The 20,575-nt window shown below is 49.2% G+C and overlaps 1 protein-coding gene across 1 annotated transcript in view; it reads right to left on the bottom strand.

Annotated features, from left to right (window-relative positions):
• Positions 1-19,457, bottom strand: part of LOC125959521 (histone-lysine N-methyltransferase PRDM16-like) — a 110,885-nt gene extending 91,428 nt beyond the window's left edge. Inside the window, exon 1 of the mRNA XM_049692346.1 lies at positions 19,320-19,457. Coding sequence (XP_049548303.1) covers positions 19,320-19,356 — 37 coding nt within the window. The 5' untranslated portion in view covers positions 19,357-19,457. The remainder of the gene's footprint in view (positions 1-19,319) is intronic.
• Positions 19,458-20,575: the final 1,118 nt, after the last annotated feature.

Here is a 20,575-nt window from a genome sequence, read left to right on the forward strand (position 1 = left end):
TGCGAATCCATCATATTTTAGCCATCTCCTTGCTTGCTTCAAAAACTAATTATCTACAAAAAGGCTCACGCACGCACGCACAAACCACAAGCACAAACACTTATGTGGCTATCCGCCAGCTATCCAAAGCGCGTTGTTCAACCAAAAACAGGGTCCCTCTGTCGCAGTCAAGCATAACGAGCGGGGGATGACTAGCCCCCCGAAAAGGGGAAGGAGAGCAAAAAATAGAGAAGGAGGTGGAATATGATTTCGAATTTATGAAATCATAATTCGCTTATCATACACACGTTGGTGGTGGCGGTGGCTCCACGCATTCCACACACACACGCGCCTGCTCGGGGGTGCCATTTGTGTTCTCCTTAAAAGCCCCGCTGCTCGTCGGTGAGCGTGTCATGAATAAATATGGCTTACAGGGTTAAACACCAACCAACAAGAAGGAAAAGAGGAAGCAGAGAAAAAAGGACTCGCTAACGCCAAAGAGAGCGAACTTCGCATTAGAATTGCTAATTAGTTCCGAGCCGACCGTCGACCGTGGTTTTTGCGTGCGGTGCGTGCGAGTCATTTGAGAATGTCCTTAATGTGCGCACCACCGCAGCGCACCGAACGTAACAAGTAGCGCACCGAGAGCACCGGCCGGCCGGCCAAACCAACCAACCAACCAACTATCAGCTTAACTAGCTTGCTGATAGGCGGAGCATTTTTGGAGGTTTTCTGTTGTTGTTGTTGTTGTTGTTGTTCTCGAAAGGCATTCTCTTCTCCCAGAAGCCGCGTATCGCGTTCGTGTGCGCGAGCGCCTATCAGACGCAGCAGCTGTAAAAATGAAGAATCGTCTACCAGACCAGACCACCAGGACGGTGTTCACCACCAGGGGTTTCCCCGTTGTCAGGACCTCACTTGTACCTTCTCCACAAGTTCCGTAGCTTACGGAGCAACAGTTGGAACAGTTGCCAATGGCCGCTGCGCTGGTATGCTAATTATCAGCCAAGCAACACTCTTATCTACCAAAAAACTCGTCCTCGTCTCGGATTCCTGCACAAATCCCCGGGTGTTCCAGGAGCCACCAAGAACCGGAAAAGGGGACAGGACGAGCGCTGGGCGCGAGCCTCGTGCTAACTTCTATCCCTTTTCTTTTGTTTGCAACCGTGGCGCGCTGGCGGTGGTGGTTCCGACCGGCAACACAGTAAACATATGTTCTCTCGCGCACCGCGCATCATGCACGCACGTGCTTCCGGGTAATTGAAAACCTCCCCATCCCTTCCAAGGAGGAGAAGAAGATACACACCCCGTGACAGTGACCTGAGGCGTCGATGCCACGTGTCATCGCTCTCGGCGGGGGGTTGCCCGCGATATTTGTTCGACCTTGCACCAACGGCACCTGGTGTAATGTGGACCATCGGTACATCGTCTTCCGTTTAATGGGATGGTTAGAAGGGTGTGCGCGCGCGTCCTTCGATTGTCCTATCTCCGCAACCCGACAACAAAGCCATGAGGAATCACAGCAGCTGCTGCTGCTGCTTGCTGGAAGGAGACTTTATGCGAAAGGGGTGCGCATCCCTTTCTGAAGACGCGCCCGGAAACGATTATACCCGGTGGGGGGTACGCCAGGATCTTTCCTTTGGCGGATGTTATCTTAAGCGAATATCTTGCGCCACAGATTGCAGATATAGATGTTGGCACCATATGGTGGTCGCCACCATGCTGTCTGTCCGTGCCAGACACCAAACCCCCATTCTCTATCTCTCTTCTGTTTCACCAGCAAACCAGCTTCGGCTTCATCATTAAGATATCATATTTCAGCGACAGCGAGTCCGGACGGTCGTCAGTCCGATAGGAGAAGGTGACACTTGTCCGACCGACACACACACACTTTAGGACATGCGACGCAAAAGAAGCAGAGACCTCCTTGGGGACAGCAGCGAGCGAACTGATAAGACCAGGCCAAGACTAGCGAGGAACTAAGACTAGTCTTGTCTTGTGGAAGACGCGCACCACCACTTCGGGGTCTGTCAGTCGCTGCTGCTGCGCGCGGTACGGCGGCATTAGTTTTGGCTCTAGGCATTTGTGGAGGGTGCACGGTATGCGAATCGGACTATCAGCTATCAGCCGAAACGCGCGTCAAGCCAAGACAACGCAGTTGAAGGCTTGAAGTAGTGAATTGCCGCGTGCGCATCGGCTTGACCCAGCTGGTCGCTCTCTGGGAGGGTCCATGGCCCGGTTTTACCCAGCACCCATACGACCCCGAAAGGTCTACTATCAGCACGCGCGCACCCGTGCGACGCCATCTGTATGTCGCCGAAACAAAGCGAAAGAAAAAGGGGAACAGTAAAAAGAAACTCCAGAAACAAAACTCCCAGATTCCAGCATCAGCGGGGCAGACTTCTAAACTGACTAATGCAAATCATATCACGGGAAAGCGCTCTCTCTGTCGCTCTCTGCCTTGGCCTTCTGCCCGATAGCCCTCTGCGCTGCGAAGTAATGACGCACTTCGGACGCCCTGGACGTTGGCGCCGTAGACGCGACGAATCTCGAAGTTGGCTCGAGCCAAACTATGTGGTGCAGTTGTGGGATCCTTTAGCGTAAGCGCGAGGGTTTTTTCTTCTTCTTCTTCTTGTTCTGTGCTAGATAAACGCTGATGATAAAGGTAAGAAACAGCTGCTCGAGCGCTTGTCGGGCGCAAAGTCAAGAAGTTCTTCACGATAGCCACGGTGTGCGAGTGAACCGTGATAGTGGCCCGCTGGTGAAATAATGCCATGATACTGGCCAGGGTAGTCGGCCACATGGAAGTCTGGTGATAATAAGTCTGGCGCGGGGTGTTTTGGGGTCGCTTGATAGATGGTTAGGGCTTTTCTCACTCTCTCTTTCTCTCTCTCTCTCTCCGTTGTGGCACGTGCCTTTGTCAACGAAGATTCATATGTTGTCGAATCGTAAGTATTAGTCATTGGCGCAAAAAATTAATTAAATATCGTGTGTTTTAAATGGATTATGTATTGAATACTAAGGAAGAAAAAAGGAATGCAGAAAAGACAGAAAAGAAGTTAATCGTGCCTATCGGTAAGCCTTTCTAGATGAAGATGATATGCAAAAAAACGATTAATTTTTGAAAACATTTAACATAAAATGTGAACGTATTTCCAATCGTTATTGCTTAGAAAATATATGCCGACATAAATTGAATGCAAGACATGTGATGTACCAAATAAATATTCCAGAAAAGATACATCTCCAGAAAAATCTGCAGCACCTGCACATTACTGGTTTGAAACATGAATGTATTTCAAGCATTTCAATATCAAAACGGTTTGAAAAACAAGTGGAATTTCTTATCATATGCGATAATATAAAAATCTCGTGTCACATTTTTTTGTGTCCAAACTCCTCCGAAACGGCTGAACCGATTCAAACCAAACTTTGTGTGTATCTTCTGTAGGTATCAGAATCGGATGTAAACTATATTTCATCCCCATTACTTAAGTTATTAAAAAAATAGAAAAATTATTTTCCGTAACTTTCTGTTAACCTTTGATTTGATATTTTTCTTAGATTTTTCATATAAAAAAACTTCTAATCTCAAATTTTCATAGCCCTAGCTCAAACAGTTATTTTTTAATGATTTTTTGAAAATCAACTACTTCACCCAACAGTAGTTGCAATACTGAGCGCCAGGGAGCGTTGTCAGTGCGAATTAATTTAATTTAGGAGAATTTATCCTAGAAGGCTTAGCTCAGACCGGTTTAAGCATACTCAGGCAATATTCGAATTTTCGAAATTTCGTCAAAGGTCCAAAAATTATGTATAAAAATTTTAAATGTGCAGACACATTACTAACAGTTTAGAATGTGCTCGATTGCACTTTTAGTAGGAGGTAAAAAAATCTGCACTTTCCCCAAACAACTATGATGATAATTGAAGTGCAATATGAAAAATCTAGAGATTTTCAATCGTCGAGTCAGATACCGATATCCGGCCGTATCGATGACACGGACCACTCATATGCATGTTGAATTCTATAGTTTATTTGCAACCATTAACTACATCATTAGCTAAAAAACTGGCATTCATATCGAATCTATACTGAAAGGCAGTATATATCAACTATTAACATTATCATAAATGATGTTGCGCGGGCTCCAAACTCCAGGCGGTAACGTTAGGAGCTCAACTCAGTTATTGAAAAAATGAGGCATCATGTGTGTTCCCTAGAAGGACACCGGCAAACCCGGGGTATAAAAGGGCAGGAGATTTGCGAATAAAGGGGAATCTGACTAGAAAACTCCTTTTTGGTCAGATTCTTTGCAACGCTGATGGTATCCCAAAAGCGAGAACCCCTTTCCGAGGGCCTAGCACCTACGACAAAAAACCTGAGCTCGATAGTCCCCCAAAAGCGAAAAGGAATTAAAGGCGACGGGATTACATACGAAACAAACAGTCTCCGTTAGTCGGTGCCCAGCAATGCTTCCGACTCCTTCGCAGGCAAAAGGGAAGCGTTCCAGCCGAGTATCAACTGCCAATGATAGTTTAGTAATTAACCTTGCTGATCAATCCATGAAATTCAAAAATACGCTCAATACCATGGTTGGCGATCATGTAATCAAGGATGAAACATCGGCAAATATTAACAACCATCATAACACACAAAGTACAAACTCAAAAAATAGATCATATCAGTAAAACCTAATCTTCTACGCGTAGCGACGCACGCGGGTCATGCTAGTATGCGATAAAAAAAAGAAAAGTATCTTGTGAAAATACAACTTATACACTCCCAGAGTTCGACAGAACATTTTCCTAAACAAAAAACCCCAAAAAGCGCAACAAAACCACTCCATTGTCGCGCTTGTGCGATAGAAATATCTTCAAAAGCCATGATAAAGAGGGTCCCACAGCAAATCGTTATTATGCGTCGATGATGAAGTTGTTTTTTATTAAATGTGACAGTTTCGTACGATTTCCTTCTTCCGCTGCAAATCCCATTTCCTTCGTCCCTCGAAGTGGGAAGCAGTGCCTTCGACCGACCTACCGTCCGAAGCACACGTTCCGTGCATTTTTGCTCAATACAATTGACATAACCGCACGCACACACACACACACAAACTTGCGAAAGTCATTTTCTCCCTCGAACAAGCGAGTCTCGCAGGTGTTGGGCATGACTACAGGCTTTGTACATTTCCAGCGAGGTTCCCCTCGTTCTGATCTTCTAGCGTGAAACATTATACGCACGTCTCGAGAAGGACTCCCCACCGCGAGGTGATATGCGTGTGCAAGTGTGGGAACAGGCATTTAAATTGCGATCAGAATCTCTCACCCTCGCAGCCTTTTTGGGGGCTAGATAGTTAATACAACAAACTGCGGAAGTCACCTGACATCGACTATGCCGGTTGACGCAGACTCGCGAAGCAGGTTTCGGCGAACCCTTGCGAGTGGTGCGAACGCGCGCGTGTGTGTGTGTGTGTGTGTGTGTGTGTGTGTGTGTGCTTCTCCGATTGTTTCCGAATTTTTGAAGAAGCAACTTTTCTGACATGCGGACATGCGGTGCTACGCACGCGGCACGCACTCTCTCGGCCAAACTCCCAATTCCCAAACCCAAAAGGGGTTTTCCGAAGGTAGTTTCTATTAGTTTCCAGGCCAGGCACTCAACCATAGATATACGGAAGATGGTATATGCCCATTCGTAGGCCAGTGTGCAATATGCACTTTTCACCTTTGGCCGATTGCACCAGGTGGTTCCGGAGCGGGGTACGCATTCGACCATCACGGAGAACGGAACGGAACCGAGACTGATGGGCCCCTCGGGAACGGATTCACGGTGATCGAGCGAGTGAAAACCGGGAACAGGAAATTGAACTGTCATCTTCGCGTACGCGCAATTGGGCACCGAACCGAACCGGAAGCTTACGCGAGAACACTTGCAGCCTGCACATTACTACGGCTACGGCGCGGAATCCACGACGACGACGACGTCTCGGGTCGCCCATCATTCCATCCGAACGAACGCACCAAACTCGGACTCTCCGAAAATTTGCACCGTACCGGTCACAGTAACTTCAACGGAACGGAATTGGGGCGAAGGAGGGCGAGCAAATTATCCGCTCCACACTGTGACAGAGGATCAAGCTCCAGGACGCCCTGGCACGCGGTGCGCTTCCGGACGCAACGCATTCCTCGGCCGTTCGGCGGCAGTGCGGCAATAATGCGCCACGCACAAAACGGGAACGGATTTTGAGGGTTTCGTGCCACAAAGTGCGAAGCTAAAATTTAATCTAAAAACCCCGCTACGCACCCGCTGCTCGCTGCTCTCTCGTCTTTGCCACCTTCGATTGTCGGCCGCCGGAAGCGAGGAATAAATTTCAGATTTTGGCTCAGTCCGGATCGACAAAAAAGGCAAATTTCTTGTAAAACAACGGAGACGGGTGCGGCAGGAGCGGAAGGCGAAGCGTACCAAACGTTGTAATCAGTTCGTTTAGTCACGTTTGGGGTCACAGCGCAGACGGCGGTACCTGGTGCGGGTCTGGTACTTTGGTTGTCTTGTTGTCAAAGCGCGCAAGGTAATGAGAACCCCAAAAGACGGGAAACCAGCCAAACCCAGCCAAGCCAACTCATGACGACTGGCAGAATGGAAAATGATTTATCGGATGGCACATTCTGGTGCGAACGGTAATCTCCGTCCCGCGGGTTCTCGGCTATCAGATGTTAAATGTAATTTTGAAATCTTTTCGATTTATTTCATTTGTTTTTTTTTCGCTCCTCTCTCGTTCGCTGTTACGCGGCCATCTTTCATAATTCCTGGTTTTCTTTTCAACTGCGAAGTGTGTCTCTGCTCGGTGCACTGCGGTGTAATGGTGTCCGACGAATCTACATCCAGCAGTGCCAGGCGGTTGGCGAATGGCGAAGGATTTCTAGCAGGGACACGAATGTAGATGGATATTTATTGGCGAGCATAAATTTAAATTTGCCAAAATGAGGGCCACACCTAAGCGTCGCCACCTACATGACTCCCGCGTCTCCGCGGGATCAAAACGTAAAAAGTCTTCATTTTTCCGCTCGGTTAACACCTCTACGAATGTTAGGTCGGGGGAACGGACAAAATGATTGTAGTCTAGCGGAACGCCAAACGCTTCCAAATGAAAGACAAACTGAATGTCCATACGATGCCTTCTTAATAAGTCCAATACGCGGGAGGCACATTATATATTAATGGACTTTAAACATACTTTTTGTGAAGAAGTTGTGCATTTTTACAAGATATGAGATTACTAGAATATTGGTCGCTCATTACGTTTATTGAAAAATTGAAAAACTTAGAAATCCACCAGAATTGCGCAGAGAAGCATAAATAAAATTTTATAACTAAAATTAGAGAAACTAGAGACATCAATAAAATTGGATGACCCAGGCGCATCGCAGGTCAAAGAACATATAAAATGTACAAATGATATGTTTGTCAATCCCGAATGAAACTATTACCACAGAAGACGAGAAATTATCGACAACGAGTAATTTGTTTTAAGCTAGATACTAAATAGTCGATTTAATGAATAATATGTTAACTTAACAGAGAACAATTTTATGCAAACGTAAAAAAAATGCCTCTTTGGATCGCTTCTATTAAAGAAGTCTTTTCGATATAGAATCCATAATTTCTCTGTTTTAATCACGATATTGATTCGTTTTTTAAAAACAATCCTTTTTAATTAAAAACCTCACTGACCTATTCCCACACAACTAGCTACACGATAAAAAAAAACGATAACAGAGTCAAGAACGGTAACAAGCAAGTCAAACACTTTACGAACAATCCATCCACCCATCCATCAGCACCACCTCACACGCCACAAGTGTAGATAACGTCAATTACACCAGCCACACGGTACAGCCAAGACAGGAAGGATGGCACACGCCCGCACTGAACACCAACCATCCTCTCCCCCCTCCCCTCCGGCTTACAAGGACACCGGTCCAATTACCGGTTGAATGCGGAAGGACGAACAAAGTGTGTTTGTGTTTCCGAGGGGCCGATGAAGTCCGCCCTCGTACACCCTCTAATTGATTTCCCCATCGACACCATTCCCGACCACCACCACCACCACCGAACAGCAACAACAAAAACAAGGAGCAGTACCAGCGGCGAATGACACAAATTGCTACAAAAGACACCAATTAGGGTCGGTGTGAGGGTGTGCCGCGTCGCAATTGTCACCGGAAGCCAGCGGTATCATCGGTGGTGCTGCGGCCCTCACTCTCCCTCTCTCGGGGAGAAAACAGTAAGCGGTGAATCCCCCCCCCAGACCACCACCGCCAGAGCACTACTGTCTATTCTGTACTGGTATCCGTTGTAACGGTTGTAAACGAGTGCCGGCAAATGTGGAAACAATTTTCTCCTTCACTCCGGAACAATTAGATGGTTCCGGTATTTAGGAGAGATAACGGGGATGACCTCATTCTACGCGAAGAGGAAGGAGTTTACTTTTTCGAGAGCTTCGATTAAACGAATATTGATATTTCTATTTTGGATTAGCTATATTCAAAAATATCATCGCGCTCAGTGGATCGTTAACAAATACTCGAGAGAAAAGCCATTCGAAGTCAAGAAACTAAATTAGATAGGAACAGTGGAGTTCACGAAGCAAGTTCAGGAGCTACTGCTTCCACAAAGGATCCCCTCGATTACAAGATGAAAGGCTAAGATTCTAGAGCTAGACTCTGACTAATGCGCTGCAATAACAATAATCATCAAAGAGAGGACTCCAATTGAAAAGGTTCGCCTTTCATTCGCAAGAAGCAACCGCGCGGACCATCACCACCTCCCTGCCAGGGTAGAGTCTTGCAGATGAGATGAAAAATGGTGGGCGCCCCCTCCCCCGGTACCATCAACTTAATACACCCGCCCTTTTCCTCGCCGTAAGGAAAAGAAACCCTTCGCAGCTTCATGCTAAGCGGGTGTGTGCCGAGGAGTGTTTTCATCGAAACGAAAATCACGTCGGAAATTTATGAATAATAATAAACAAATTAATTCGCTCTCACGCCAGAACCGTTTTACGTTCGCGGGCTGCCGGCCTGGCTGGCGGCGGCGGCGGCGGCGGCTGGAGCAAATTAAGCAAAATGATGGAAGCGATTGTCCTCCCGCGAACTCACCAGTCCCTGCTCCCTCCGCCCCTGGATCCTAAGGAAAAGGAAAAGGTTTCCCGCAATTCCGAGCTTCAGGTCGGTTGCGTCGATCCCAAATGCCAGTCACGCGTTGACTCGTTCTCTACCACTCTCCACCCGCAACACCAACTAGAGACACCAGGCGAGAAAGCCCCGAAAACAACCGGAACGTTCTGGCGCACATCATCATCATCGTCGTCGTCGTCGCCACCATTTTCGGCAAATTCGTTCTGAATCGTTCTTTCGCACGCCGTCGTCTCGTAAGGTCGGTGGAAGGAGGGCCCAAGTAATTAGTCGCCTAAGGAGGAAGCCTCATCTCGAAGGAAGCCACCATACCACACACACACACATACACACAGACCAGGGCGGTGGCAGCTGCTGCGAACTACTATGAGCTCGCTACACGACACTACGATCCCCTTCTTCGGGGTCTGCTCCCCGAGTTTTATGGCCGGGCCAATGCTACGTCAGGTCCACGACGTCACGTCACGTCACGGAGAACGATCTCCGGAAGTCTCCGGATTTCTTCGGTCGATCGAAGGTCCAACAGGGGGGGGGGGGGGGGGGAACGGCACGACGAAACCGAGAGGGCAAACGTTTATTTCCTTCACTTGTGTCATATCTTTATGGCCCACGCCATGCCTTCCATGCCCCGTTTTCCGGAGCCATTTCCCGGAGTTTGCCTCCAAAACGAAGCGAGTCAATTTGCTACACCACGACGCCGACGAGCGAAGCCGAGAAATTATGTGTGTGAAAATCTTTTGATAATTAAAATTGATAATTATTATACTTCGGTTGAGGGGGAGGCTTCTGCCTCTCTTTCTCTCTCTCTCTCTTAGTTAATAGAACAACTCCCCTTTCTCGATGGCTTATATTAGCACGCCAAACGGCACTCCTCGCAAGATCCTTGAGTCATTTTGCTCGCAATCAGAAGCAGCAGCAGCAGCAGCAGCAGCGTGCACCGTTTGGATAAAAGTTTGGAAGGCAGCTACCCCCCGGCTGGTTGGTGCAAAGTTATGGGAATTGTTTGCCGAGAATGCATAATCTCGGAACGAATTTTTAAATTTTCTCCTCGCGATACGCCCGGAACAACCGGAATACCGGAACGGCAGTCGTGGTGTCTGTCAGCAGCAGCAGCAGCTCTACCAAAGGGGCAGCGCAACAGCTGCATTCGCGTCGTTTTTTTCTTCTCGCTTTTCTCCAAATAGCCGTCCGCTCTTAAGACGCGGTCCTCACCAGTCCATTACACGGCGGTGGTGCCGGAGTTGAGGTTGAGGCGGCTTTATTGGTGAAATACATCCTCCGTAATTAAAACAAAGAACCAAAAGTTCCGCCATTCACCGAGCGAAGGATTCATAAATCGATCGGAATATCTTTGGCCAGTTGTTTTTGGGCCGGAGGAAATATCCCGACACCAGGAGGGAGAGTAGGGGAAGGCAGAATGGCCACGAGCAGCAGACGATCTAAACGGGTCGGACCACACCACTCGGCGTCAATATTTCATTGTAAGTTTCTGGCATTTCCCGGGTCTTTGCTTTCACGCGAAAATCGTTTGGCGGTCCGACAACCGATGAAGGGGAGTCAAATGGAGTTAGCGAACATGGCAAATCGAACGCCGTGGTCAGACGGTACCAGCGAGTGCAGCACGAACTAGTAATCCTAGAAACTCCGTAAGCGGATCCAAATATTTCTGCCCGCGAATGGATAGAAAGATTTATTATTTATGGTTTTAATTAAACCATTTCAAATGGTAAAAATGAGATAAGACTTTAGCCTGGTACTAGAATGCTTTTTTATGTTTTTCTAACACTAAACATCCTCTAGAAAATGAAAAAAACTCAAGACGCGGTTGATTTGGCGGGAACTAATCATCAGTTATGTTAAACATCTCACGATTCCGCTATGGAAAAAAGGGGGATTTCAAAATCAAACTCGAGATGGAAATGTCCAAAAGATCCAAACCATGTTCTCACGTGGTTGACTTTTCTTTGTGGTGAAAGGAATTCCTCCCTTTCATCCGAAATAGTACCGGAACCATATAAAGCCAACTTCAGCTCAAGTGATTAAACCACTTACTCCTCTGTCGAACTGGCGATGGTTGGGGAAAAATTGGCTTACGACGAGAGGACGATAGCACGAGAACTCGTGTTCTGGACCATGAAAAAGCAACGGGAAATCACAAAACTGTCGCCTCCTCTGCCGAGCATTACTACACCGTTAGGGCCAGTCAGGATCGACGTTCTTGAAGTACCCACTTCGAACAGCAGGCATTACACGAATAATCCTCCGTCCTCCCCGAAGGACGGGCTGTCGAGTTAATCGAGCTTCAAAATAAAATGACCATAAGAATCGCACACACGCATACAAACATGTGCACACCCTCTATGGCGTCTCTCTCCGGATCACAAAACACATACGTGCGCTCGAGGACCGAGGATGCAAGGAGCACGCCATTGTCGATTTCTCAATTTTCCCAACAACAAACACCAGTGTTCCTTAAGGAACACACGGTACCCCCTTATGCCGCTCAAAAGGATGCAAATGTGCCACTACACATTGAGCATAACGTATGCTATGAGTTGCACGGAAATTCGCTTAGAAAGGCATAGATCTGCTCGCTCAATCATGCAACTGCAACCATCCAGATAAAGCGAACGGCGGTAAACGGATTTGACTTCCGGAAGGGTCGTCAGCTCGTCCTCCTGCAGACCTCTTGTGTCAATGAGTATGGCAAGCGCTCCACCACACCTATTCCTGCCCAATCAAACGCAAACGCGACCGATTATCCACCTCAAGAATGCGAATGGGAAAATGGGAAGCAAACCGTAACCGACACAACACTCGACTCAAGACACACCACTACACGACGACGAATCGTGCGTCGTCATTCGCGGTAACCACAATAACCCGTGTTTCCGCCATTCCCTAGAGAGTTGGGGCAAGGCAACATACATTAGTGTTCTGGTCCTGGTCCTACCTTTCGCCCTCCCTAAGTGAGCGGCTTAAAATCATTTGTTTTAATGATTATGATGATTTTTTTTATGAATTTTAATGAACTCTCGTCGCACTCATCGGATCGGTGGACTTGGCAAGAGGTATCCGAGGCAGGGCATCCAGCCTTACACAACCTCTACAACACCCCGCGCACTCACATACACATCGTTGATGATAATGGGACTGCAGGCCTTGACGACGCGATGGAAAGATTGTAATGATGATAATGAAGATGGCTGCCAGCCCCAGCCGCTGGAGAACAAGGACCAAGTGAACACGCCAACGTCATCAAGACATGGGGCCATTTTCCTACCTCTCCTATCTCCACATTTTCCTTGTCCTCCTCCGTCCAGTAGATAGCCAGGACGGAACTAGGAAAAGCGTGACGATGATAATAAGAATTAAGGAAGTAATAGCGGAATGGCACAGGGGGCAGAGAGAGCACCACTACTTGCACCCGGTTCCCTCGACGGTTGGAGTAATTGCAAGACATGCAGATAAGATGGTCTCTTGGCGTCATGGCGGCCAGGTCAAGAGAGACCCCCTCCCCCTCCCCTTCTCGCAATGCACGAACTTCCGTCGGCAGTCCCAAGCCACAAATGACCTCATGCTAATAGCCACCCTGCGCTTTGGCCTGATAATGCCTCGACAACGACAACGCACGAAAACCCTCCTCTCCGTTGTTCCTTTCCTTTCCTGGGTCCTGAAAAAAGGGCAGCCAATGGTAAGGGGTCCCAAGACTCGACACCGTCTCTGTCTCTCTTTGGCTTCCTGATGAGCGACTGACCAGCGTGTTTACTTCTTGAAAGGAAAAAAAGTGCATCGCACGTATCGCAGGACAATACACACTACTAGACCGCCACGCAACGGAAAGAAAGCTCGGCGAAGGAAGCACGCCAGCTCATGTCTCCCATGTCGTGCCACAGCCACTAAAGGGAGGGTAAAGCCTTTTCCTTGTTTTCCACATTCAAATGTCTATTGATTTTCTTTTCTCGCTTTTTCTCGCCTTTCCCCACCCCGCAAAACGATGCATCGTGCGGGAAGGATGCATGCAACCAGTGCACCACCACCACTACCACGAATGATGGATTTATGGAAAATTATGATTTCCATAAGCAATTGCTAGGGACCAAATGGGGGCGAGTTGCTCGCGCAGCTAAATGCAACGTGGTGCAAGATGCATTCGTGCTGGCATGCAAGATAATGATGATGACGACGATGACGACGACGATGATGATGACGATGACATGCAACCTAGTCTTTTTCCGTCTCAAAGTAGATCGGATGTTTTTCCGAGAAAATGCCATAAAACCGTGCAAGCCGGTTGGTACAATGAGAGACCCATTTGTTAGGGAGGCACACTGGAGAATGCATTTCGTCCTTAAGTAGAACCAAGTAATGCTATAAAATCTCGTCAGTAGCAACACAGAGTAATGTTTTAATTTTGCGCAAGCGTCAATTTCAACGAGAAAAAAGTACCAAACTCGACCCAAAGCTTCTGTCGACGTATAGCAGCGAAGAGTAAACGTCATGTAAAAGTAAATCCCCAAATGAAATGCTCTCACTATGGTTGTATTTTACCGAAATACAACAGATCAAAGGCGTACACGCTTCTGCAAAAAAAAAAACCTTGGAACTGTTTCTGGTACTCGCAGAAACTTCATCAAAAAATGGCTTCAAATGCGCCATGCTACAACAAGTCAGGAGCAACAACCAAAAATCCGCATTATGCTGACAAAAGTAACAAACCAGTTTGAATGTTTCTACTTTTGCCAGTAGTTTGAGTGGTTACGGTGTTGTTGAAATTTCTTATTTTACATGTTTTGTACCTCCACTCCGTAGCGAACGGAACAGAGAGCGAGCAGTTTATATGAAACCACGGAATTCAACGAACAATCCGAGCGTAAATCAAACTTTTGCTTATTGCGACCACATGATTCTATTTTAAAATTTAATAATCTTGCTGTGGAAAGCAACAAACTGAGATAGTTTCGCGTCAGTATGACGGAATAATATCGCCCTTAATTTAGAGCGGAATAAAATATGATCTCACAGACACAGCCGCCTATGATCTGCATCTGCTGTTCTACTAATACCTCATCCCAAACAGCCATCATTTCCACCGACTAACGCTCAATACTCCTCAACTCACCATCTACTACTACTCAACTGCACCATCATCTAACAAAACATCTGTCATTGCGCCAGATCATCCTCACGAGTACGAATGCTGCGGTGCAATTGCAAACACCAAATGTTGAGATTCCACTCCCACACACACACACACACACACCCGAATTGCGTGCACCATTCCGATGCACTTTGCACCGCGCTCGATGATGCTTGCACTCACAATCGGCACTCCAGGCTAAATATAGTTTGGCTCTCGAAGCTGAACTTCAAATTCTCAACAACAACAACATCAAATCACTCGCCTACAATCGGCTGCTGCTTCCCAGACCCAGACCATCACAAAACCGACTCAGTATTGATCGGTTTTGATGGTATCAGTCGAGGGCTATCGCTGCTAGAGCGTGATGATCGTGAAGACAGAAATAAATCTCTGACACCTTCTCGGACTCTTCTCGATGACCTAGAATCGTCGATTCGTCTTCTGCGTCCCTATTCCCCCTTGCTACTACTACTGCTGCTACTACTATTGCTTCTGCTGCTACCACTACTTAGCACCTCAAGCAACGACATAATTATTGCCAGCACACGGCCACGAGCCGGGCCGAAACGTTTACTACCCCAAAATATGGGCCGCCAAAAACCGACGCCAACCCAATGTCTGAATTATGACGTCCTGACAGTTTTTGGTGCAATGTCGCCGAAACCAAAGAAAATGGCGCATGGCGTTGCTGTTGCTGTGGCGTGGCGTGGCGTAGTGCTACCGAAAGCAAATTTATGGCCAATAATATTGTCACCAACATCCACTGCTTCTCCGAGGGGTCTGCCCTGTCAAAGTGACAACTGATCGCCTCCCTCCCTCTAGTCCTAGTCCGTTTCCATCCAAATGGCCATCCGAACGGTAAACCCTCCGGTTCAAGGAGCAAGTGCGGTGTCGAAGTCGAAGTTGAAAATCACGCACTCGACCGACCCCCCCCCCGCCGCACACACTCACCACTTTCCACCAGCGATTGACCAGGAGTGGTCAGGAGGACATTCGACCATAGCACCAACGACAACGCAGAGCAGTGACGCTCTTCACCAACACCACAACGACAAGAACCACATTTCAATATCGTGTAATCAAAGTCATAAATAAAGCTTTATCTGCCTTCGGGCATCTCCCGGGACCGAGGGGGAGGCTTTTCCCAATTAATGCTCGCTCTCCTGACAAGGGGGGCGGGCGTAAGTGACCTCCTCCGACGCCGACGCCGAAAGGGGGCGAGAATCCGTGCGTGCTATGAGCTGTGAGCCCTCACGAACACGAACACGTAAAGTCCTTCTTCTCCTTCTGCTCCTCCTTCTCTTCGCCCCCCCCCCCTTTTTTTCGGGGTGGCATAAGATTGATGTACTTTTGGCGCAACCATCGCTGGCGACGCCGCCAGCAGCAGTAGCAGCAGCAAAAAGGACACTCGAGTGTGCTCGTGTGCTCGTGGTGGTGAGCGTGCGTACGGGGACAGGTTGACAGTTGACAGGACAATCCTCCGCCCTTAGTGAGGGTGAGTCGAGTCGAGAAGCCTGTCCTGATTTTCCATGTCGACCGCCGTCCGACCGAGAGATTGTCACGCGCGCCGCAGCACATCGTGGGGTCCATCATCATAAAAGCCGACCGCGGCAGGAAGCCGAGAGACATAAACCCCCTTCCACCCACACACCCCACCCAACCCTCTAGTAACGTGATCGTGATCGTTTTATGTAATCATAAATTTTATGACCTCCATCCCCCTCCCTCCCAACTCACACTCACACTCTTTCTGGCGAGGTGAATACTAAGGCGGCAGCAGCATATATATCTCTTTCGTGCGCAAGGTGATGCGTTCCTCCCTCTTGGGCCTTTTTTTTTGGAGGGTTGGTGTTCCGTTCGAGTTCGAGGGTCCTTTCATCCACCTCCCTCCCCTCACAACACCGGTTAACGACCACTTGCTACTGTGTCTCACTCGCTCGGTGAAGGATAAATTAAGGCAATTGACTCCCGGGAATCGGTTCTTCTTGGAACATGGTACGGACATGGACCCAACCACCACCAGCACCGCTGTTTAGCATAAAGAACCCACCCTCCTAACAACGAGAGAGGGAGGAAGAGAGAGAGAGAGAGAATATCTACGTCGCGACTGTCTCGACGAAATGGTCATCAAAAACCAAAGTCCCTTCCTTTATCTACGAATCTCAGTAGCCCAGGAGCCCTCGCGCCACTCCTCCTCCATCCTCCATTCCAAGGGCCGTTTCGACCGTTTATTAATGGCGCTCGGGTGTCTTTTCCCTGCCGAGCGCCACCTCCGCTCTTAAGGACCCCGAGGTCCCGGTCTCTGTGTATGGGGTCCGGGGAGTAATGAGAATTCGTTTCTGCTACTAGACACAACAGCGCACGATAATGATGGTGCAGCAGCAGCAGCAAAGCGCCCGATGGTCATAAAAATTCATTCCACTGTCCACTGTGTGTGCGGGGGAGGACAGTCTACTCCCCCTTCTGTCTTGGACGCTCGTCATTCTGCGCTTGGGTCATTTATAACCGAACACTCCTGGAGGTCTCTGACGCGCCAGAGGGAGTGCTACTGCTGCTCCCCTCCCCCTCGAGCTCCACATCCCTTGACGTAGAAATGCCCCAACCCCCCGCCCCGAAAAGGACAATGGATATAAATGGCTAGAGGCCAGTGATTTCGGAATGGATGAGAGGTCGCTTCTCTTCGCGACATTCCAGAAGACGATCCACCCTCTCTCAGCTCCTCCTTCAGCCAGTGGGGACCTCAACACAACACCAAAATCGAATTCTGACACTAGATAGAAGAAGAAGAAGCGTGCGAGTGAGAAAGAGACGATGCAGTGACGTCCATTCAACGTGGTCCCCCAAGGGGAGGGGGTGCGATGGTCGTAAAACAATAAAGAAACATAAAAATATTTATCGTGCCACCGCGTTGAAGACCCCCGGGGAAGAAGAAGCGAAAGCCTATGCCAAGGTCCTTATCCTTCGTGCAGAGAGGGAGAGGAGAGGGAGACGGTCATCGATCCGTTTCGAGAATATGACATGGCGCGCCGGGAGGGGGGGAAAAGGGTGTCCTTACCCTTAGTCGTTTGACCATTACACGAAGGACAACAAGACAGAGAGAACGGGAGAGAGGGAGAGGGAGAGGAAAAGCGAAAGAAAAGTGAACAACTGACCAGCACCGGAAGCGTGGGGTGTACACCCACCCACTCCATCCCCCGGGCCCCCCTTCTGAACCTGCCACCATTTCCGGTGTACCTCCTTAGGTAGTGCAGGTACAACGCGGGGGTCTCTCTCTCTCTCTCTCTCTCTCTCTCTCTCCCGGTTAATGTCCTTCGCTTTATCTTCCGCACATGACCACAACGACAACGACGACGACAACGACGAGCAGGACCTACAACCACCCGGGTGTGTCGCGTCACACTAATCTTGTGTATGTGTGTGTGTGTGTGTGTGTGCGCGCGCAAGGAGGTGTATGTGGCGTCGCACTGTGATATGATTGCATGTCATGTCCCCTGCGTTGAGAGGGAGGGGGTGAGGGGAAGGTGGGGGTTTTGAGGAGTGAACATGGGTCATGCAAGAATATTAACTTATTTCGCTTGTCAATGGCGTGCTATCGCGATGTGAGATCTCCTTCCGTCTTTATGAGTCTCACCGTAGCCCAGGGCCGCCGTAGTCCTCTCCCGCTAGCTAAAGACAAACGCTTCGCTTCTTGCAAAGACACACACACACACACTTCTCGCATAGAGGGAGCATCGCCGTCACGTCGCGTTGTCAATGGCGCAGAAGAAGAAGAAGGGAGAGAGGTGGTTAAGTGATTCTACTGCTATGCGAATGTCCTGCCGTCGTTTCTGTGTCACATCCATTACTACCATCGCGATGGTGACCCGGTATAGGGGATAGGAAGGAGCACTCGCGAGGGGGCGAGTGGCGACCATTGCAGAAATCATGGTTTTCGGTTGCCGCAGAGTGACGCGAGACTGCAAATCCCCATTTAGGACACTTGGACCACCACCACCACCCCCATCTGCCAGCCTTCCCCTCGTTTACGTTTACCACGGACAACACCACCAACCAACCATATTATGTTGATGGTATGTTGCTTGCTTTGGCCGGCTAGTAGTCATCGCGCTGACTGCGCTAGTTGTGAGGACAGGACAGCACAGCAAGGGTCTTCGGCCTTCCGTTCCGTCATTGCGGTCCGGACCATTTGGCACATTTGGTGGTGGCGGTGGACATGATGATGATGGTAGTGGTGGTGGTGTTGATGGTGGACACTCTCTAATCGACTCTGTCCGCATCCGCAACAGCAGTGGCGTCGCGTGTACTGTCGTCGCTACTACTTCGCCGCTGCGCTGTCCCTCCTCCTCCTTTGTGGCTTCAACGTCGTCGTCGTCGTCGTCGTCGTCAACGTTTTGCCGGGGCCGGCGGAAAAGGACGTTACCATGACCGTAGCAGCCCGTTGGCGTCAGTGAGGCGCGCCGCCGCCTTGGACCAAAACACTGAAGGAATGCGATATGACTTATCGAGCTGAGGGCTGCTGCAGCTACTACTACTACCACTACTGATACTGTGATTGGATGTGAATTGTAAGTCAATCGAATTGTAGTTATGTTACTGTTATCATTACAAGTACAACGGCAATCAGACTAACGTCCTCCAGCATATAGGTTCTAAACTATCGAAACCATGCTCCGGAATGCTAAAACAAGATTCACGAAGCGGCAAAGTGCACCAAGTGCGTTACCCAGGGCGATCCGCTAGCGTCGTGGCTTGCTTATCGCCTATAGGAACCGCTCCTTTCACCGAACGGATGCAAAGCGTGAAGTTTTGCAATCTTTTTGCCGGATACATCGGACCTTAGGGTTCGTGTGTTGTTGGCGAGCAAAATTGGTGCAACCCCCCCCCCCCCCCCCCCCCCCTATTCCCACCCCAGGGCATAACGAATTCGCCATTTCTAAACCCAACAATCGGTGGAGGCAACGGCCATCGCTGACTTCAACAAATGAAATGCGTACGTACTCGATGTACTTACCTTGAGCGAAACGCCTGGCAACGGATTTGGAACGCATCCTGTCGACACGACGGAGCCTCAGGCAGCTCGCCTTCTCCTTCTCCTTCTCCTCCTCCTCCTGCTATCTTTTCCTTCTTCTTTCCTTCTTTTTCTCAGGTACACCTACACCGGCGCACACCCACACACACACACACACACACACACACACACAAACACAATGACTTCTTCTGGAACAATGCGATCTGCAGCGATCGGAACAGGACTTTACAAGAATCCGATCCGGGATGCTGCTTTGTTCGTTTGGTCGACGATCGTCTTACCCTTTATCACACACACACACACATGCGCGAGCGCGCGCGGGCGTCTTTACAAGCTCGTGTCTTGGAAACTTGGAACCCGAAGAACCCGAAGAGCGTTGAACTACCGGAAAAAACGCGACGAAAGATGCAAAATGAATGCGTAGAAGAGCGGAGAAGACACAAGATCACGACGACGACAACGACGACGACAGAGAACAATAGCGACGAGCGGCGATGCTCTCGCGGAACTGTAACTTGACGTGGAAATCCACACCGATGCCACCTTCGATCATCTTCCTCGTTCGCGTTTCTCACGTGCCGCTTGCTGTGATTGTGTCTGGCACGAGCCAAAGAGGCATTTATTTTAACATCGCTAGCACACACACACACGCACGCACGCGTTAAAATAGTCTAAAAACACAAGAAATCACCGACCGACGATAAGAGACCCTGGCCTGGCAGCTCGCCCACTGACTGATATGCGGGGTACCACGCGAATCCTTAACACCAAAGCACACGATCTCTCAACACCCAAAACATACACACTAGAAAAACACGGATAGATAAACGCACGCACGCACGCACGCACGCACGCACGGATACGCAATAGATGGACACACAACGAGAACGAGTGAACGAGAGTGGTGGTCGCGCGCGCCACCGGCTTGGAACTGCTGACCACCAATGCTGCTGCTGCTGCTGCTGACTGGACTAGCGGGTTCTACTTCTAGGACGGACGACGGACCACGCATACTATCCATCCGCCGCGAACCCGCGACTGATCACCGATAGACCCTCGGTGCAGAGAGAGCGAGAGCGAGAGAGAGAGAGCGAGAGAGCGCGCGCACAAGAGCGACCAACGCCAATCGAGGACGACGACGAGATGATCGGTGAAAGGCGCGAATAGTTGGGTGGTGCAGGTGCCCCTCTCTCGCTCTCTCTTCGGCGCTCTCTCTCTCTCTCTCTCTCGCTGGTGGC

Source organism: Anopheles darlingi, chromosome 2 (genome assembly GCF_943734745.1).
Source record: "Anopheles darlingi chromosome 2, idAnoDarlMG_H_01, whole genome shotgun sequence".
Taxonomy (NCBI): Eukaryota; Metazoa; Arthropoda; class Insecta; order Diptera; family Culicidae; genus Anopheles; species Anopheles darlingi.